Source organism: Leptopilina boulardi, unplaced genomic scaffold (assembly GCF_019393585.1).
Source record: "Leptopilina boulardi isolate dan_hultmark-lab unplaced genomic scaffold, ZJU_Lbou_2.1 LbouV2_341, whole genome shotgun sequence".
NCBI lineage: Eukaryota > Metazoa > Arthropoda > Insecta > Hymenoptera > Figitidae > Leptopilina > Leptopilina boulardi.
The window spans coordinates 911017-931155 of NW_026137909.1; the positions used below are offsets into that span (position 1 = coordinate 911017).

General features: G+C 29.8%; 1 protein-coding gene and 1 long non-coding RNA gene across 2 annotated transcripts; one reads left to right on the forward strand and one right to left on the reverse strand.

The window, feature by feature from the left end:
* Nucleotides 1-1608: 1608 nt before the first annotated feature.
* LOC127285682 (uncharacterized) lies at nucleotides 1609-6567 on the forward strand. The gene is made up of 6 exons (XR_007843625.1): nucleotides 1609-1883; nucleotides 2092-2195; nucleotides 4206-4337; nucleotides 4877-4967; nucleotides 5121-5216; nucleotides 5667-6567. It is a non-coding gene; the product is annotated as an uncharacterized LOC127285682 (long non-coding RNA).
* Nucleotides 6568-7999: 1432 nt separating this feature from the next.
* Nucleotides 8000-12275, reverse strand: LOC127285675 (putative nuclease HARBI1). Its single transcript, XM_051311802.1, has 3 exons — nucleotides 11366-12275; nucleotides 9730-9892; nucleotides 8000-9219 (listed from the first exon to the last, which is right to left on the reverse strand). Exons 1-3 carry the CDS (start codon nucleotides 11649-11651, stop codon nucleotides 8394-8396), a joined length of 1275 nt encoding a protein of 424 aa, XP_051167759.1. The 5' UTR covers nucleotides 11652-12275; the 3' UTR covers nucleotides 8000-8393.
* Between the last annotated feature and the right edge of the window lie 7864 nt (nucleotides 12276-20139).

Genomic DNA, 20139 nt, shown 5'->3' on the forward strand with positions numbered 1-20139 from the left:
TTCAGATGATGAAGATGAATCGAATTTCGATGAAAATATAAATACTTGTTTCGCCATTGATAACAATCTTGATGAAGCAAATTCTTCAAAAAAGTTTAACAAGGAAATATTGTGCAATTCTAAAAAATGGAAGAGGAACGTCATAAAAATGGCTTGGAACTTTGAGCAAGAATACAAATATCTCCATTTACAAAAAAGACAATACCTGTACGCACCATGCAAAGAACATGTGGTTCTGGATGTAAATTTAAATGTCAAGAAAAGATTTCTGAAGCTACACGAAGTGAATTTTTTCATGAATTCTGGAATATTACAGAACATTATTTATTTTGATAAATATTTAAATATTAATGTTTATATATATTACCTAAAATTTTGTTTTCATTATAAATTCAAGACAGCATTTTACATAATTATAAAATCGACGAAACTACTAATAAGAAAGAATAAAAAAATTATGTAAATTAGAAATTTCTCTTTTAAAATAAAAATACCAAACATTGAAGAAATAATATTTTTGAAAGTAGTGTAACGATTACAATTATTGAATCTGATTAGCTCGCCAAGCCAGGGTTTTTTGATTCGAATAAAAATAAAACAACATGTTAATTACAAATCGAAAACAAATTATTTATTTACAATATTATTTACAAGCAATGCAAAAATTGACTGGACGTTTATGAACTGACATCAAGTTTCGTAAGTTAGTTTAATATATATCGTGAACCACGCTATTGGTTCCATTACGATAAAAAATAAGATAACATGAATGTATTGATAAAGACTGCGTTAACAATGATAATTGCGATCAGTTCGCAAAATTCGCGAAACATTAGCTACGTATTGTACGTAATAATAAAACTACTGGAACGGAATGCGGATGTTATCAAACGGGTAACGACGAATAAAATATGATAATTTGCGGTTTGCTCGAACTCACGGGAGGATTTATTAATTGTGTTTATCACAACGTCAAAATGATATTTGATTTAACCGGTATCCATCGGGTGCGTTAAGCGGCGGGGTGTATCGGCTTCGATAGAAATCGAGCCGCGAAATATGCTTAATCGGCGTCCACCACGATATTGGAACCGTTAGAAAATCTTCTTCTTGGGCGCTGTTTCTCCTCTGGACGATATCGTGAGATGCTGCTAGAAACCTGTAATCGCAAGTAAAACTCTAGTATAATTTAATATGTTTAAAGAACCAAAATTTATCTACATAAGAATCTAAACGCGTTCGAGTAAAACTGGACATACATCGGTTATTAGAGTAAAACTTTAGGCTATTTCAGAAAGGTAAAACTTCACTGCTCTGAGTAACACTCAGTTCTATCCTTAATTCACAAATCCGCCTCCTTTTATACCGGCTCGACCGGCCAGGAAGTGGTGGGGACGAACGACCGGATCGGGCATCTGGTGGGGGGAATCTCTCCGTCTGCATGGCGCTAGATCGATTCGGGGTTGCTGGCGCGCAACTTTTCGCTCCGTGCACTGAGGCCTTTCTCCACCGTCCGTGCCTTTGCCTGGGTCTTTCGCTCAGTCTCGCATTGCTTAGTTTCTGCGCACGCACGTCTGTCTGCTGGTCATTGAGGGTGTTTTCGACGTTGGCACTCTGAGCGCTCTGAGAGCTGGAAAAGGTTCTCAACCACATTTTATTATTTTTGTGTATTTAACTTGTGAATGCGGCTTAAGATATTTTACCTAACCTAATCCAATTTTCTCATTACGCTTTCATTCTTTCAAGACCGGTGAAGACCACGCTGTTGCACACGTGCATCATGGAGAAAAAAATTATTTTAAATGGGTTAATTTTAAATAACAATAAAACATTAATAAAAGATAATGGTCGCATTTTATGCGACATAACGAACGTTGATACAAGTAAGTATTAATTTTAATGTAATATAATGTGTTTATATAAGAGAAATAAATATTATTTGCCCATTCTTTAGACATATAGTCATAAAAAAACTGTATGAATTTATTATTTTTACACAAGTTTCTATTTTAATTAAAATTAGTTTTTTTCCAAGAATAATTTTTTTCCAATAATTTATCTTCATTTTACAATAATGTGTCCTTTTTTTAGATGAAAATTCATACATGTACATAGAGGAAAGTACCTTGCTTCAATGGCAACAATTGGAGGGCGAATTTGCTGATAAAAAAAAGAGAAAATTGAAGATTCATCTGGTATGTATACAAAAATAATAATTATTTTAAAATTTTTATTATTTTTCTTTAAATATGAATTTCAAGTGGAAAAGGCATGAAAACCCCACTTTTTTAGCAAGCACAATTAAATTAAATAAAACTTATCAAAATATGCAGTTTTGAGATTAACTTTTCAATTTTCTTTACACTTTCCTTCTTTCAATTTGCAATTATTAATAATTAAAAGTATAAAATTTCGACTTTAATGATTTTCGCGATTTTTGAATTTATGAATTAATTAAAATAAATATAAAATAAATAATTTTTTGGAGAAAGATGAAAAATACAGTATTTTGGTAATATTTAATTGTTTACTAAATAAATCTGCAGAAAGAAAGTTTCGATGGTCTGAGTGATTTTACCTTTTAAAAATTGTATACTTTTTATAGGTTAATAAGTAGACAATCTTTGTAAGATGAAGTTATTTGATTAAATGCATAATAATGTTCAACCGAGCATTAACTCTGAAACATTTACCTGCATTATATAAGCTATAAAAATTATGCAACTTTTAAAATTAATATCTCATAAAGTAGAGCAATAACCATCGCAACATTTTTTTGTTGATTTATCTAGTGACCAATTAAATATTCCCGAAATACATTTTTCAATTTTTTTACTACAAAGTTCAAAAATAGTGAAACTCAAGAAAGTTTTAATTTTATACTTCTAATTCTTAATAATTACTAATTAAAAGAAAGAAAATGTAAAGATAAGTGGATAATTTATCCCAAATACTTTATAATATTTGGTAATTTTTTATTTAATTTCATGTTTTCATTTTTTTTATAATTTTCATAATTAATGAAAATGGAAATATTAGGTTATATATTAAAAGATCATTGACAACATATTTCATCCATTATTTTTACTTTTTTATAAGTTTAATCATTCAAAACCAATAAATCAGGGTGTCCAGCGAAACTATAGAAAAAAAATTCCCTTACTATTCCCTGACTGTTTCCTGACTTTTTTTTACCTTCGTTCTCCTTTGTTTCAAAATATTTTATATTAAAAGAGAAGCATTTTAATATTAATATATTTAAGATAAAAAACAATTGATTTATTATTACTATAAATTTTATCTCACTAGGTCTTAAAGTACCGCTCAAAATTGAGAGACCATCCATTTTCAGGTTATGAAAAACATTTTAAAACATAAAATTTATGGAAACTAAATTTTTTTCTTATTTTTTGAAGGATGACAAAATTTTGAATATAATAATATCTTTCTTAAATCATTTAACCAATATTTTATTAAGATAATTTTTAAAAATCTGCATTTTCTATGTTTTATAAAAATTTGAATAACTAAAATTATTATAAAATAAACGCTTTTTCAATTATCTTAGACTTATTTCGAAGGTAATTTTCGAAGATGACATAATTACTTATAGGCATTAACTTGCAATATTTTCCTTAGAAAATGTAGGTCGTCAAACTTGGACCAAAAAAATTTGAAACAATTTTTTTAACTAAAAACTATTATAGAAAATATATGAACATGATTACTACTGTATCTTATTATTACTTAATATGATTTTGAACATTTAAAAAAGTTACCTGATTTTTCCTGACTTTTCACTGCCTAAAAAAATGCCTGACTTTTCCCTGACCAATAATTATTTTGAAACTTTTATGAAGTATTACATGTTATTTAATATATATTATGTAATTGCTAAAAAAGCGACATTTTTTCGTATCTTCTCCACTTTAAAATCACATTTAAATAAAAAAAAATATTTCTAACATAATTTTTCTTAATTCATTCCTTACGCATAACGTAATTTAAAGTAAACCTTAGGTATTGTAAAGTAATATTAGTCTTCTTTAAATGATTTAATTTTACTGTAAATTATTTATAAAATTGATAAAAATTCATTAAATTCATTTATTCTTTTTCTAGCTCTTTTTAACCTCAGAATGCAATCTTTAGATTTAGTAGCTTTTAGTAAAAGTATGAAAAATTTAAACGATTTTATTTTTTAGTTGTCAAAGAACCTGCATTAGGACAACCATCGGTACGCTCTGGTTCTGACAAGTCTGTCAACACGGAAAAACAATTTCCCAATCCAGGAGGCAGTCAATCCACCATGGCTGAATTCGACTTTGCACTTGGTGGTTTGTGACCGTTTTATTTTAGTTTCCAAATGAAAAGTTTGAAAACTTAATTTTGTACTATCCCCTTTGTTTGATTTTTTGAAGATCTTATTCATTTATATGTGGCAAGTGTTAGATTTCGTGATATAAAATTTCTGAATACTGCCTTCAGTTAGAGTAGTTTCTACAAAAGTGGGTCAAAATTAAGAAAATCATTATTTTTCGAAAAATGAATGTAAAAATTACTTTTTGATTAATCTTAGGCAGTGAAGTTGATAAAAGTAACTTAATTTTTCTTTTTCATATTAAGTTTTTATTTATGGCATGAACAGAACCCATAATGTTCCTATTTTCAACCGTATGTTTCAAGTCCAGTCAAATAATATTTTTTTAATGTAGTACCGGATGTACGTAGAAATATTTTTATAAAAAATAAGTTATTTTTATTTACATTTTTGTTTATTTTGGAAATTTCTTTTTACTTTTGAGGGATATTTCTTATTTTTTATTGCTATAATAAATTTTACACAGCAGTTTTTATCATTATCTTTTATTATCAGGACAACATCCATTGGAGAAACACAATCCTTCCTCATCGTACTCCAGCTCTGGCCGGCAAGTTACTCACAACGAGAGGACTCGAACCTGACGGTTTGTTAATTTTTCATTTTATTTTCTGTAATGAAAAGTTTTTTCATTACATGATATTGTAAAAAGGAAAAAACTTTGTAAAATAATTGCATCTTGGAATATCATTTTTTAAATTTAATTTTCAGTCCTTTATAAAATTATCTTTTCTTTTAGGCGAAGACAATACTACTGATAGTGACAGTGATGGCAACGAAAATGATATATCAAAAAGTACGCGACCGATCGCGAAGAAGCAAAAAACAAACCCGGGTAAGAATTATTGAATATTTAATTAAATCTTATATTACAATTCGACTCATTAATCGTTCTTATCTCCTGCTTTTTTATTCAGTATTGCAGTCATTTGACTATCTCCAAAAATAGCAAAATCTTTAAGATTTTAAATTAATTATATTTTTTTAACAAAAAAATTTTAAATGATAATTTCTAACGAAATAAAATTTATACGATAATATTATGACCAAAAAATTCAAAAATTAATTGTAAATAAAAAATTACTGTAAAGCCAGATTTTTTGACCCACTTATGCATATTACTCCACAATCCTTGTTCTAAGGGAAGCAATATCCTAGACTTCTATTACCTAATAGTGTAATGAGTATAATTGACTGTAATCTATTGAATTTCTGCTGGAGTTTATCGAAAAATTGTTTTTAAGGAAAAAGATTTTTCTTATTTAAACCTGGATTTTTTCATTAGGAGATTTCAAATGGGAAGTCGATTGGATCTACTCGCTCGTGGGATCTTATAAGGATATTATGGCGGAGAAAGGAAGTAACAAGGACTTCAAAATACAAGTGTATCGAAGAATTTCGACTATGTTCGAAGATAATGGAATAAAAATATCTCCACAGCAATGTGAATCAAAAATGAAAGCACTTCAGGAAAAATATAAATCTGAACTTGGCAAAAAAAACAAAACCGGTCGAGGTCGGAAGGATGAATGGCCATTTTTTGAAATAATGAATGACCTTATGTTCGACAAACCTCAAATAACCCCACAATCAGTATCGTTAAACTGAAGGGGTACAGAATTAAAAAGAAGTCATGTAAAACCAAAGAGAAGGAGAAGGGAGATACCTCCAGTGATGATGACGATTTTGAAGAAGAGAAAATGAGAAGAAGAAGAAAACCCAAAGAAAGTGCAGCTCATCAAGTTGTTCATTTGCTGCAAGAAAAAAACAGGCAGAGCAGCGCGTTTCAGAATAGAGTGGCAATTGCTCTGGAAAATTTCCTCGAAAGTATGAAAGAACAAAAAAAGGAATAAGTAAATATTTGCTTATTTAATTTATTTTTAACTTTGTCAATGTAAAGTTCTGTGATTAATAAGTATTATTATAATTTATTTATAAATTTTGGAAATTTTTTTGACAATGTCCACACATGTAAGTGGTGGTCAATAAAATTTCCAAAATTCCAAAATGTGATGAACGTTAAGTGTTCCATATAATTTATTGTCAAAATCTATGGCTGTGTACATTTTATTTAGTATAATTGTTACCAATTAAAATGTAAATGGGTCACAACGCTGTAAATCATCTGAAAGTGGTTGCTGACATATTTTAAAAAAGTCTAGTTTTAATATTATGTAAAACTAGATGAAATTCTGAGTTTAATGTGTCATAATACTGTCGTTTGAATTTTATTTCGTTAAAAATTATTATTAATTCAGAACATTAATAATAATTTTTAACGAAATAAAATTCACACGATAATATTATGACACATTAAACTCAGAATTTCATCTAGTTTTACATAATATTAAAACTGGACTTTTTTAAAATATGTCAGCAACCACTCAAATGATTTTCAGTGTTTTGACCATAAAGTGTCTTGCAATATAGTACAATAAATGTCAGCTTTAGTTTAGTTATTAAGATACAAAAAAATATATAGAAAAATTAGCACTTAAAGTGCCTTTTGTAATAGAGTAAGAAAAGAAAACTCAGTTTAGTTTTTTGTTACGAAGGTACAAAAAGAATTATGTAATTATGTTACAAACATAGGGTAGATGCACTTTTTTTTAGCCATAGCACCGTTCGAGGCCAATTCCATTTTTTTATAATTTTACTATTTTCCTTAGTTCTGTGTTCAATTACTTTTTCTTATACGTTAAACTTTACATTGTAATTTTTGAAATAAAACAAAGAGTTATTTGGAACTGTTTTTCATTTATTTTATAGATAAATTTTCATAAATTATAACAATTGAGTTCTTCATTTTAATAATGCAACTGTGTTTTACATCGAAAAAAAGTAATATTGACGAAACTAATATAATTGATAATTACTTAAATTTTATGTAGGTATACTGCTAGTATGATCTACAATTATAACAATTACTTTTTTTATTTTTTAAAATATTATTGAACCTGCCAGTTCGCTGGTAAATATTTCAATTCTAAAACTGTTGGAAGACGCATTTTTTAACATTCGAATTTCATTATGATAGTAGAATTATCAACTTTTTTTTTTTATTTTACTTGTTTAATTAATTACTATATATTAATGATATTTGTTAATATTAATTAAATTTTTTACATTTTTATTCGTTTTATTAATTTTTTATTTATTTTTTCTTTTATGTATTGATAAAAAGTGAAAACTACCATTTTTTAAAAGCGACTTCGATTAAAATTACCATTGTTTCAAGTTACTAACAATTGAAAATAATATTGGTAAAAACTACCATCGATTTAATTTTTGAACGATTAAAGCTCCAAATGATTAAAGTTATTTTTAAAACAACAAAAAAATTAAAATTACCATTGTTTAGAATGTAATAAAAAAAAGAAGAATTTATTTCTACAAATATATTTTGTTAAATGAATTTTCAATACATTTAATTATTATTATTTAATTTTTAAAGAAACTTTTATACTGTCGCAAGAAGTTTGATAATCGTGAATAACGTTAAGAGCTGACAAATGATAGAGAAAAAGAGGGAAAGTGTCTTTGAGAAAATTAAGAACAATTTTCATTTTACAAATATACAATATTGGAAAATATATCATTCAATGATGGACAATTAAAGCGTCGAAGGAAAAAATAAGAGGGTAAAACGCGGAAAAAATATTGAACAAGAAAATCCTATTATCTTGTTTTACAAGTAATTTCAAATATGAAGCACAACAATTTTGATTCGTGTTTAGAATAATTCTAATTTTCCAGATGTACATTTTCCATCTGTATATATATATATATATATATATATATATATATATATAAAATCGCAATTCTTTTATTTAACAACATAAAATATATATCTTAAAGTCTTAAATTTACATTTTTACACTTCGTTTTTTCACCCATGTCAGCCACAATAAAAAAAAGAATCTTTTTATGTGGTTTCCAATAAATAATGCATCGCATGAAATGTGATGTGAAAATGTCACTGGTCCATTCTCTTAGTCGTGATTGAATACGTTTATCGCCTCCTTGCTGCCATGAACATTTCACAAAGATGAAGCCTTTTTGCTTCAGCATTAGCACGGACATTATTAGCGCCAACGTTAATGCCTCTATTATCACCATCGTCGTCGTCATCAATGTTGTCTTCTTCTCTTAATATGTCTTCATTTACTTCGTCCTCTACATCTAGACACACATTGTGAACAACACAACAGGCAGCTATAATGAGGGCCCCATATTTGACATTTTGCAAATATAATTGCTTCATTCTCCGACAGCGGCCTTTGAGCAAACAAAACGCTCTTTCGATGACAACACGCTCACGGGAAAGAATTCTGTTAAAATTCCTCTGCGCAGGTGTCATGAAACCTCGATCTTTGTACGGAGTCATTAAGTATGGTTTGATACCATAGGCTGAATCACCAATGATATGGGACCCTCGAGGACAAAATTCCTCGATGTTTTCCTCAATGGCTTCACTTATGTCGCTCATGGTCCAGACCCTGGCGTCATGGACACTGCCGCAAATTCCCGTGTATATATCTATGAAACGCATCCTGGCATCGCAGATGCCTTGCAAAAGCAGAGAATGGAATCCTTTGCGATTCACATAACTTTCAGGATTCTCTGAAGGGGCATTGATTCTAATGTGACAACCATCCACTGCTCCTATAATGTCAGGAAAATCAGCAATCTCAAAAAATTCCTGCTGGTTTTTTATGATCTCTTGTCCTTGAGGCCATCGTATGAATTCTGCAGATCTTCGATTTAGGACTTTCGCAATTCGAATAGTACATCTCCAGGCTGTATTTTGCGAGACTCCGAATCGATCTGCTATCGATCTAAACAAAAAATAAATACTATTTAATATATGAAGTTAACAATAATAATTGGAGTTGAGAGTTAAACTTTTAGAATTCAAAACCAACACCCAAAGGGAACAGTTTATAAACAAGCATCAAGTCCTTTTCGAGTAATTTTACAACGTAGAAGTTAAAAATAATAAAAGTTTAAACTCTTTAATTCCAGAGCATTGTAAAATATCTTTTAATACTGGTGAAATTTTCAATGTCTCCAATTGAACCATTTTTTAATACTTATTTTCAAGTATACACGGAAAGAAAATTCTTAAAATAAGAGGAAAATTCCTCTTACGGAAATTCTCTTAAATAAAGAATATTACTTTCAATTTTTAAGAGGAATATTAAAATTAGAGGAATATTCTTAAAATAAGAGGAATCTTCTTGAAATAATAGGAATCCTTTTGCGTCGTATACTACAAGAGAATATACATTTGAATAAGAGGATTCCTCTTAAAACAAGAGGTTTTCATTTTCGGTGGATAAACAAACCTATAAACTTCCAGATTGGCGAAATACCACATAGCTATGCACAATTGCTTTTCTATTGGTACTGTAGCAAGTCCACCATTCATTGCTCCAATTAACGAGGGAGCTAAAATTTCCAAAAAAACTCCAAATGTATTTCGCGACATCCGGAAATGGTATTTGAAGTCTGTAAAAGTAATAAATAAATAAATATATAAAATAATTAATTACTTGGAGTCGAATTAGTAAACATTTATAAAATGACATATAAAATATGTAGTGCGATATTTTACATTTTATTATTAAAATATTACCGACAATTAAAAGTGTGAAATAACAAAGGTTAAAATTACTTTTATATTAATTATTAATTAATCATAAATTATAAATTATTATAAATTATTCCGAAACAGACTAATTTATTATGTACAACTTTTTAATAGAAAATTTGTTGCCCTGGCGGATTGTTTGAAAATTGTTAAAAAAAGATCTGTTACATTCCGAATTTTCAAACACATTCAAAATAAATTCTAACTTGTTTCCTTATTTTTAGCTTCTTTTTTTCTTTTTGACATCACAATTATTTTAATCCAAGGATTGCAGGAAGTCATATTCCGAAAAATTGGTGCATTTATGGCAGACTTGTTTTGTTATGACGAGCTGAATCATGTAAAGTTTGTCAGGGTAAAAAATACTTGATTGAGGTCGAAAAAAAAATTTACAAAAAATTTTGAATTTTTCAAGGCAAAATTTTTAGATTTTCAGCGTTTTTTTTCAATTTTCGAATTCAGGAGAAGTTTTTTCACTTCTTATTGTCGAAAATGGATTTGCCAATTTTGTCAGAGCAGGAAATACTAGATTGAATTAGAAAAAAAAATTCTGAAAAAATTGTAAATTTTTGAAAGTCAAAATTTTAAGATTTTTTTGTCTTTTTTTCCAATTTTTGATTTCAGAAGGTTTTTCACTTTTTATTGTCGAAAATGGATTTGCCAAGTTTGTTTTAACTTTCCTATCCTAACAAAAAAACGCAGAAAATCTTAAAATTTTGACCTTAAAAAATTTAACTTTTAATAGAATTTTTCTTTTGACCTCAATCAAGTATTTCCTAATCTGACAAACCTGAAAAATCAATTTTCGACAATATGAAGTCAAAAACATTCTCCTAAAAGCAAAAATTGAAAAAGCGCTAAAAATCTTAAAATTTTGACCTTAAAAAATTTAAACTTTTAATAGAATTTTTCTGTCGACCTCAATCAAGTATTTCCTACTCTGACAAACCTGAAAAATCTATTTTCGACAATATAAAGTCAAAAACATTCTCCTAAAAGCAAAAATTGAAAAAAAACGCAAAAAATCTAAAAATTTTGACTTTAAAAAATCCAAAATTTTTTGAGAATTTTTCTTTCGACCTCAATCAAGTATTTCCTACTCCGACAAACTTGGCACCCTTTTTTGTTGCAGAATTTTTAATATATATTTTTTTAAAATACATTATGTATATTATATATTTTTCTACATATATTATGTGTAATGTATATTTTATTATATATATTCGGAATATGTTCGGAATCAGTAGAAAATTTTTACCAGGGAGCATATAAACATTATAACAAAATTAATATTATGAAATATATATATTTACAGGTTAAAATTATCTTACCTGATAGCGAATACATCGCAATTACATCTTCAAAGTAACCTACAATTTTATTATGACTCTCTTTTCCATTTAAAATGAATATAATGATTTCCTCATCATCATCATCATCGTCAAAAAACATTTCAACAAGATTTTGTACAATTCCTATAGCGTTAACGTAATTGACTTCAGGGTTTAAATTTGCCATTTTTGAAAATTTTCCGTTATTTACTTTCGCACTCTGAAAACACGCTCGGTTTATTAAACAAGATTGAGAAATCAGAGCACAAGCACAGCCTGAACGCATCCAATTTCAAATAAAACATGCAAATAACACACCTTTTTTTGTGCACAACACCTAAAACTGCAGCCCGTATCACAAACATGTCACTTTTAGCATGCTTTAGCCAATCATAATAAGTTATGGCTAATCATAATTTTTAATATTGGTTGATTACCACTTAACACTTTCAGAACACTCAGAGCGTCGACGTCGAAAACACCCAAAGATTATGGTGTCCGTTTTTCAAAATTCAAAATGGCGGATCCAAAATAGCGGACGAATTTTTAAATAATCGTTTGGATTCGCTTGAAAATTGTTACTCGGGGGTATTCGGAGTCGCTGATTTCGAATCTGATGTAAGTTTTTCAAAATTTAAAATGTCTGATCCAATATGGCGGACAGAAAAATTAAAAATCAATACAATTTACTAATATCAGATTCGTAATCAGCGACCTTGAAAACCCCTGTACAACGAGTTTCAAGCAAAACCGTCAAATTTAAAAAAATATATCCGCCATATTTGTTCCACCATTTTAAATTTTGAACAAATAACATCATATTTACTGTCAGCATTCCAAAAAACCTCCAAGTAGCAAATTTCAAGCGATACCGAACGATTTTTTTAAAAAAATTTCCGCCATATTAGACCCGCCAAGTTTGTTCTGACAGTTGGCATCGCCTAAAGTCATTTAAGAAGAAGAAGAAGACCCGCCATTTTGAATTTTGAAAAATGGACACCGGATTCGTAATCAGCGACCTAGAAAACCTCCAAATATCGATTTTTAAGCGAATTTGTTGAAGTATATGAAAAAAAGTTGCCTGGGTCCAAGAGACCCAGCTCAGGAAACTGCGTAAGATCTATAAAATAATGTATTAGAAAGAGTTTTACAATAATAAATTCTCTTTCTTTTTTTAAATGTACGTTATATCATCAGTTTATCCATTTGATAACGATTTTGAAAAGAAAATTTCTTACATAGAAATAGATGAAAAAGCAAATTGTCTGAATCCGAGGGACCCAGCTCAGGCACGCAAGGGCTAAGGAAACAAAAAATATCGATTTTTTGGGTCAAAGATGTCACTCCTCCTTAAATATGCAATTTATTTTAAACATATTTTATTCCTTTTAAATCGTCTTCCCAACAATAATAAATAAAAAATTAGGAATATTTAAAATATATTTTTAGAGAGTATATATTAAATCAACCTTCTTAAAATAAATTATGTGATATTTGACTCTTAGTTTTATTTTGTACATAATAAATGTTCGACATACATATAATACTTTAAAATTTTTAATTTATAGATAAATTATAAACTTCATATTAAAATTCTTATTGAAATGATAAGAACGGTCACTTGCTATTATTTACATGAAGTACATATCATGAATACTGACAAAAGACTTGCGAATTAACCAATTCATACATGATCTAACAAAAATTTGTTGGAGCAAGTGAGTAAAAAATGCAACTGTAATTTAATGTAGAATAAATACATTCACGGAGTGCAAAAACAATTTTAATTTTTTCAATTATTAAAAAAATTGTCTGGCGCACTATTTTTAAAATTCCATAATTTATTAAGTCATACATTTGAGTTACTTCCATATTTGTTTAAGACGTTATTAAAATTCTTAAAATAATAGCGAAATTGATAAACATTTGTCGATTAATATTTAATTAATATTAATATTGTATCAAACTATTCTGTGAACAATTGATAAAAAGAACATTTACAGGATTATAAACAAACTTATATTGGTTATTATTTTTCCGATATAATATTTAATATACAAATTAAAATATATATTTTTTTGTATGGTCCTGTAAATATCCTTTATAATTTTTTTCTTCTGCAAGAATTTCTAAAATCATTTCATACACGTTTAAAAAGTAATACAAAAAAGTACTGAACAACCGTTGATGACAAAAAACTACGCAGAATGAACTGTAATAGTTTGAATGCAATGTTGTACTAAAAATTAATATAAAGTATTAAAATTCATGGTTTACATCAGACCTGTCCGAATACTACACTTTAGATACTTTTCAGCTCCCCCTATTTTTACTTACCTTTACTTGTAGTTTGCCAGGGGGTAGAAAAATAATTAAGTATAGTTCAAGACTGAAGAATATTCGGTAATTCTCAGCAATAGGTTAATTTTGGGAGAAGATTTCGACAGGTCTAATTTATATAAGGAAAAATCTTTACGTCATTAGTTCGCTCAAGACCAGTGCATCAGCGTCAGTAAAAATTTGTTCGTGTGCAAGCAGACGTTCTACTTTGTGATAAAAAAAATTTCCACAATCCAAATAAAGCGAAAAACTTAAAAGCGAATGTTTCTCTGTGTACATAATAATAACCTTTAGACTGCTGAACGCAAGCGGCACGTAATATTACCTTCATATCAAGATAAAATTATATCTCTAAAAATCATAATATTACAGTTCGTAATACTCCACCTCAAGATAATGTAACATGTAATATTGAGATAATATTCAAGTAATATTACTATCACTAGAAAAAACCAAGAAGGAAAAGCACTAAGCTTAATCTTTTGGAACATGGCAGTTTAAAAGTTAATAAATGTGCCAAAATAAAGCTGATTTTCAAAACCACAAATAAATTTCCTGTCAATTTCTAACGCGTTTTCTTCAAATTTCACCTTAAAAGTGCTTTTGAACAATATATTCTTGAGATATTCTACATTAAAAGTACAAAAGGCACAATTTCCACTATTTTTATGAATAAAAGACTTTAATTTATAAATGTATGGTATTAAGAAGATAAATTTCACAAAGTATGCAAGTAATCAAAATATATGACTTAAAAATTAGGCGCATTAAGAAATAATGTCTTAATGTATAAAAATGTTAGGCCTCAAAGGAATAAATTTTTTTATATAATAGAAGTATAAAAACTTTTTGACTTATATTAAAATAAGTCTTTTAAAAAAATTTAGTCTTAGAAATTTGTAACTTTGATTATATTCTGTCCAAATGCATTATTTACTGATAAATAAACTATCAACAGTAATAACATTTTTGTTTTGCACAAGATGCAATATATATTCTGGTTTTTTCATGGAGTAATAGATATAAATAATTTGTTTTACAATTTAAATAAAGTTCTACACGAGAGTTACCAAAATATATAATGCACATTAAAAATTCAAGTAGAAAACAATAAGATTAAGGTTTAGCAAGGTAAGTAGTACATCTAGATTGAAAAACAGCGACATTTCGCAATTTGATGTTTTATAGTGGCGCGGGAAAATCAGAACTCCTTTGGGTACGCTATTAAAATTAAGAAGTTCTCTGAACTTGTTGATTTAATTTTATTTTCTAGAATTTTAAATTATCTACGATTTACTGGTCGTCACGCAAAATAATTCAGACTTTGGAATAGGCCTTTTGATAGATTTTTTATTTATGAAAACGAATTTGACCTTAAAAATTGTCGACATTTTTAGGAAAAATGTACTTAAAGAATTTAAAAAGTCTTGTTTTTTACATCACATGTTCAAAGAAAAGCTGAGGTGCTAAATGTCTCTAATTAGGTTTAAAATGTAGATTGTAGCTTTCAGCTACAAACATCAGAATGAAAATATTCTAAATCGATTATATATTTTCATGCAACATAACCTTTTACGAGCGCGCTCACGATACGTGCTTATCACTGCATACACAGCCGAGAACAATGGAACACATATACTTATAAACTGTAGCTATTATATTTATTTTTTGGGATTATTGAATACGAATCTAATTCTAAAAATTTTAAATTGTACATGCTGGATTTCATAATCAGTAACATCAAAAACAATAAAGAGCAAAGCTAAAGATTATAAGTATTATAAGATGATAAGTTGTTATAAGATATAAAGTTCCCCATGAAAAAGCTGTACTTTGTAAAAATATATGATTGGTTTAAGAGATTTTCGTTTTGATTCTTGTAGCTGAAATTTCAAGCTTCATTTAAGCCTAACTAGAGGCATTTAGTACCACCCCTGGTTAAAATTTCGGACTGTTTTTAGATTAAATGCAGAAAGATCAGTTCGGATTAGTCTGGAAATTGTACAAAAACAATCCGAAAATCAGTCCAAAATTGACGTGAAATAAATCCGTGATTAGCCCGTAACAATTTGATTTTCGTTAGATCAAAAAACAATCTAAAGTGAGTTCAGAATAATATATAATTTGTATGTAAACTATTCGAAAACAGAACGCAACAATCCCAATTAAGTACTGTCAAAGAACTGAATCCGAAATGAGTCTGCTAGAATCCGAAATTTTGTATGTTATAAATTCTCAATTAGTCCGCAACAATCTGGATTTAGTTTGGTTTTGCTACTTTTATTACAATTCCAACGCATGCCGTTAGGTTCGGGTAAGTCCAAAATTAGTATTATTTGTGTAACTACTTACATAAATCGGGAAAATTTCGGATTAAGCCGGACTAATTCTGATAAATAAACCGGACTGTTTTGGACTAATTCCAGATTAGTCCGGAATTTTTACAAGGCTCAGCTTTTCTTTTTACATGTGATCAAATATAAGCAAAAACAGGGTTTTTTTAATCTTAAAGTACATTTTTCTCAAAATGCTGACGTGATTGGCAATTTTTGAGGTTAGATTGGTTTTTAGCGATAAACAATTTATAAGTTAGGCCTATTCCGATACTTGAATCAGGGAAAAATTAATTTTTTGCCGACCACTGATTATTATTAGGGTGGTTCAAAAAATATTGTAATTCTTGTATTTTAGGTTTCAAGATACTTAAATATATATAAGCTACCGGAAAGTAAAACCACACAGTACAGCCCAGTAAAAAAAACTAATTAAAACTAAAAAAGCAAATTGAAATGAATTGACTTTTGATTGAATTCTTCTGAATCCCGCTTAGTGATATGTCACGACAAACTGAAATGAATTCCCAATGGGAAAAATACCATTGGCGTATTAATGTCCCAATAATGGGAGCCAGGGATGCCAATATAATTTCAATAATCGTACCCAATAATGCACCATTATTAATAAAGTCACGGGCTGTCCACGCCGTTGCCAATGATTGTCAACCATCATTAGCAACCGATAATAAGACAATATTTAAATTTTTAATAATTTAAAAAATCAATTATTTTAAAAAAATCCTTTTTTTCTTTTTATTATTATTTTATATTTCATAATTAAATTACAATAAAAAATGGTCATTACAGTATTCGTGAAACCGTTTCTTCCAAAAAAAAGTTTATCTCACATCCTAATAAATAGGAGAGACATCGGGCAGAAAAATATTTCAACGAGAAAAAAATTTTAGTTCACTTCTTATATACAAATCTAGTGGCACCTTAACTGCGAGAAAGAGTCATATTCGCCCTCCCTTTGCGGCGTTTAGCGAATTAAAGTGATCAAACTCACAAATTCAAACGAATTGACTAACGCATTTATTGAATTCGTGCAGACGAATTAAAAAGAGTTAAAGCTTAGAAAACTACTTTACTGAAATCGAATCCTTTTTCGTTTACTGGGAGGCGTTTGGGTTGGTCACTAATGTATAAAAATTGGATATTAAAAAAATTAAATATCACTATCTTATTTGAATCGAAATCTTTTACAATTTTCGAGAAAAGAGCAAAAATCTAAATTTTTAAAAAACACAAATTTCATTTAATTTTTGGTGGTCTACATTACGGTCGTGCAGTCGCATCAACGAATCATTTATCACACGGTAGGCCTAAAGCAACTTTAGGTTGCATGAAAATGATGATAAAAAGTGTAAACGCCACTGTTTTCAGGATTGATCATACATCAAACAAACGCTTGAAAGAGACTGTCCGAAACTTTTTATAAACAGCATATATGATTCGCCCTTATTAATAAAAATTTACTCATATTTTCTTTCGTATGTGAATTACCGACAAACGAAGCGTCATTACGTCCGCAGACATTTTGGTCTAACAGTCTAACTGATACAGTAATTAATTCCCGATATAAATTTGGAATTGTCATTGTTTCCAACACTTTCAGCTAATTCACCATTTTTGATAGATTGTGCTACAAAAATGAAATTTGTATGTAAGATTAAACTATTCTTCTCTGTATAGGAAGAGAAAATTTATATTTACATTAGAATATGGATTCTACAATCAAAAAATCTTCCAATTCTAAGCTTGATCGTAAATGCATTCACGAGGAAAATAGAATTAAACTATGTGCACCATGCGGCAGAAAAATATAAATACAGATCATTATAAATGTTAAACATTTACAAATGTAGTTGAATATTAAGGAATATATTTAACTAGACAGCACAAAAACTTGCAACAACCTTGCAGCATTATAAACATGCTAGGTTCCCAAACTTACAGCAAGACTGCCTCAAGTAACAAAATTTCCCACCTTAGCAAGCTTGCAATGAAAGGTTGCCTAAAGCTTTCAAAGAAATGTTGGTTAGCGTTCTCGACTTACGTGCGTACAATCAGGTTTCGAATCCCCATACCCCCAAGATTTTTTCGTGTAATATTAAGTTTAATAAAAAAATATAATGCCAAGAAAAAAAATTAATAAATAGAAAATTTTAATTTTTTCCTTTTGTGATTTCAAGAAAAAGTCTTTTGTAAGATTGCAGCAAGCATATTGTAAGCTTGTGTTAAGCACATATGAACCTTTTATTGCAAGCTTACATCAAGCTTTTATTGAAAGCTTATAAAAATCTTTCATTGCAAGGTTGCAACAATCTTTCATTGCAAGATTGCGGCAACATTTCTTTGAAAGTTTACAGCAACCTTTCATTGCAATCTTGCTAAGGTGGGACATTTTGTTACTTGAGGCAGTCTTGCTGGAAGCTTGCCGCGCAAACTTGGGAACCTCGCATGTTTATAATGCTACAAGGTTATTGCAAGTTTTTATGCTGTCTAGGTAATAAAACACATATATAAAAAATGCACCTTGCTAATACTGGAAAAATGCTTATTACGCGATTTAAAAATGAAAAATGTCAATATTTTCTAAAAAGGATCAGCTAGGATTTCGGTTCAAGCATTTTCTTGAAGTATTATCAACCCTGAAAACAGGGACGTTTCCACTTTTTTTCGTCATTTTCATGTAAACTTTAAGTTGCTTTAGGCCCACCGTGAGGAGTTACTCGTTGTCTTTAATGCCAACTCTAAAAAGTTTCTCAGGTTGGCCCCTTAGAATTGATGGGACAGAGAATCGTGGAACGACCTTGGTCAGTTGTGGCGGCTGACACGATGGAAATCCCACCTAGTAAGAGTAGATGTAGATATCTGTTGGTTTTTCAAGATCCCTTTTCCATATGGGTTAAGTTGAAACCTTTAAGATAAGCTGACGGGAAGTCTGTGACTAGGGCATTCGAGGACTTGATACTCTTCCAATGGCAGACGCCGAACTTACTGTTGACTGACAATGGAAAGAAGTTCCACAAATATCTCAAGGGTGCACTTAAAGAATATAGAGTTAAACATATTATTACTCATTCCTATTATTCTCAAGCTAATCCGGTAGAAAGGAGTAACCGGACCTTGAAAACAATGATTTTGACGTTTATTGGGAAGGACCATCGCAACTGGGATCTCCATGTTCACGAATTTCGACATGAGATGAACACAGCGAACAACCAAATCTTCCCCCGCATACTTGAATTATGGTAAGAATCCCTGATTAGTTAAACGTTTGTGACGAGAGATTTTCGTATTTTCGAGAAAGGGAGACTCGAATGATCGAGTCTGACACGGGGAAAATCCGCATCAAGACACCAGCCGGCCGAGGAATTCCAACCGCTGTTAGACGTGGCAACACCGCCTCCACTAATGGATTTTCCAGCAGTGGAATCAGGTCGAACGAGGACATTGGAGGCGATACATCGCCAACCTAAAACTGACATGGGAAAGAAAGAGGAATGTTGTGCAATCGAAGTATTGGAATAGGGACGATTCCCTCGAGCTGAGTTTGAAGACTCAGAATTGCGTCGCCGCCAATGGGAGAGTTGGGAAGAGTTTGGGAGTAGGATAGCAGTCAAGGAGCTCGATCGGTTCGACAAGAAGGAATACCGGAACTACTCCAAAATTAACAAGGGAGGATAGTCAGGCAAGCATTATCAGAGAAAATCAACGGGAACCATTGCCCCGCAAAACGACGGAAGTGATGATCAACGACGTCAAGACGATTCCAACGGACCCATCGATTGATCCCCCTCCTCGAACCTGTCAAAACTGCTGGTGTCGAGGTCACCGAAGAGGAGACTGTTTAAAGAAAGTGACGGAGAGCTGTTGCGAAAATTGTGTCCGGAAATACGTAATACTGCCAACTACGCCAATTTTGACCAGGGCAATGACGGAGAAGCGACAAGAGCCGTTCATGTTTGGGTGTTCTTTTTATAACAAATAAAAAGGAATTTAATTTAATTATTGAATATTATTCCGTTATAATTGTAAAAATGACTATTGTCATTTAGAAACATTTGGGTAAATGTTGAGCACAAAGCTATT

Bases quoted from the DNA above. Each gene is read 5' to 3' on its own strand.
- LOC127285675 (XM_051311802.1), bottom strand. From the start codon at position 11,651: ATGCGTTCAGGCTGTGCTTGTGCTCTGATTTCTCAATCTTGTTTAATA. The intron at 9,893-11,365 runs GTAAGATAATTT...TTACTTTTACAG, and splicing joins TGCGATGTATTCGCTATCAG to ACTTCAAATACCATTTCCGG. The intron at 9,220-9,729 runs GTTTGTTTATCC...TTTTTTGTTTAG, and splicing joins GCCAATCTGGAAGTTTATAG to ATCGATAGCAGATCGATTCG.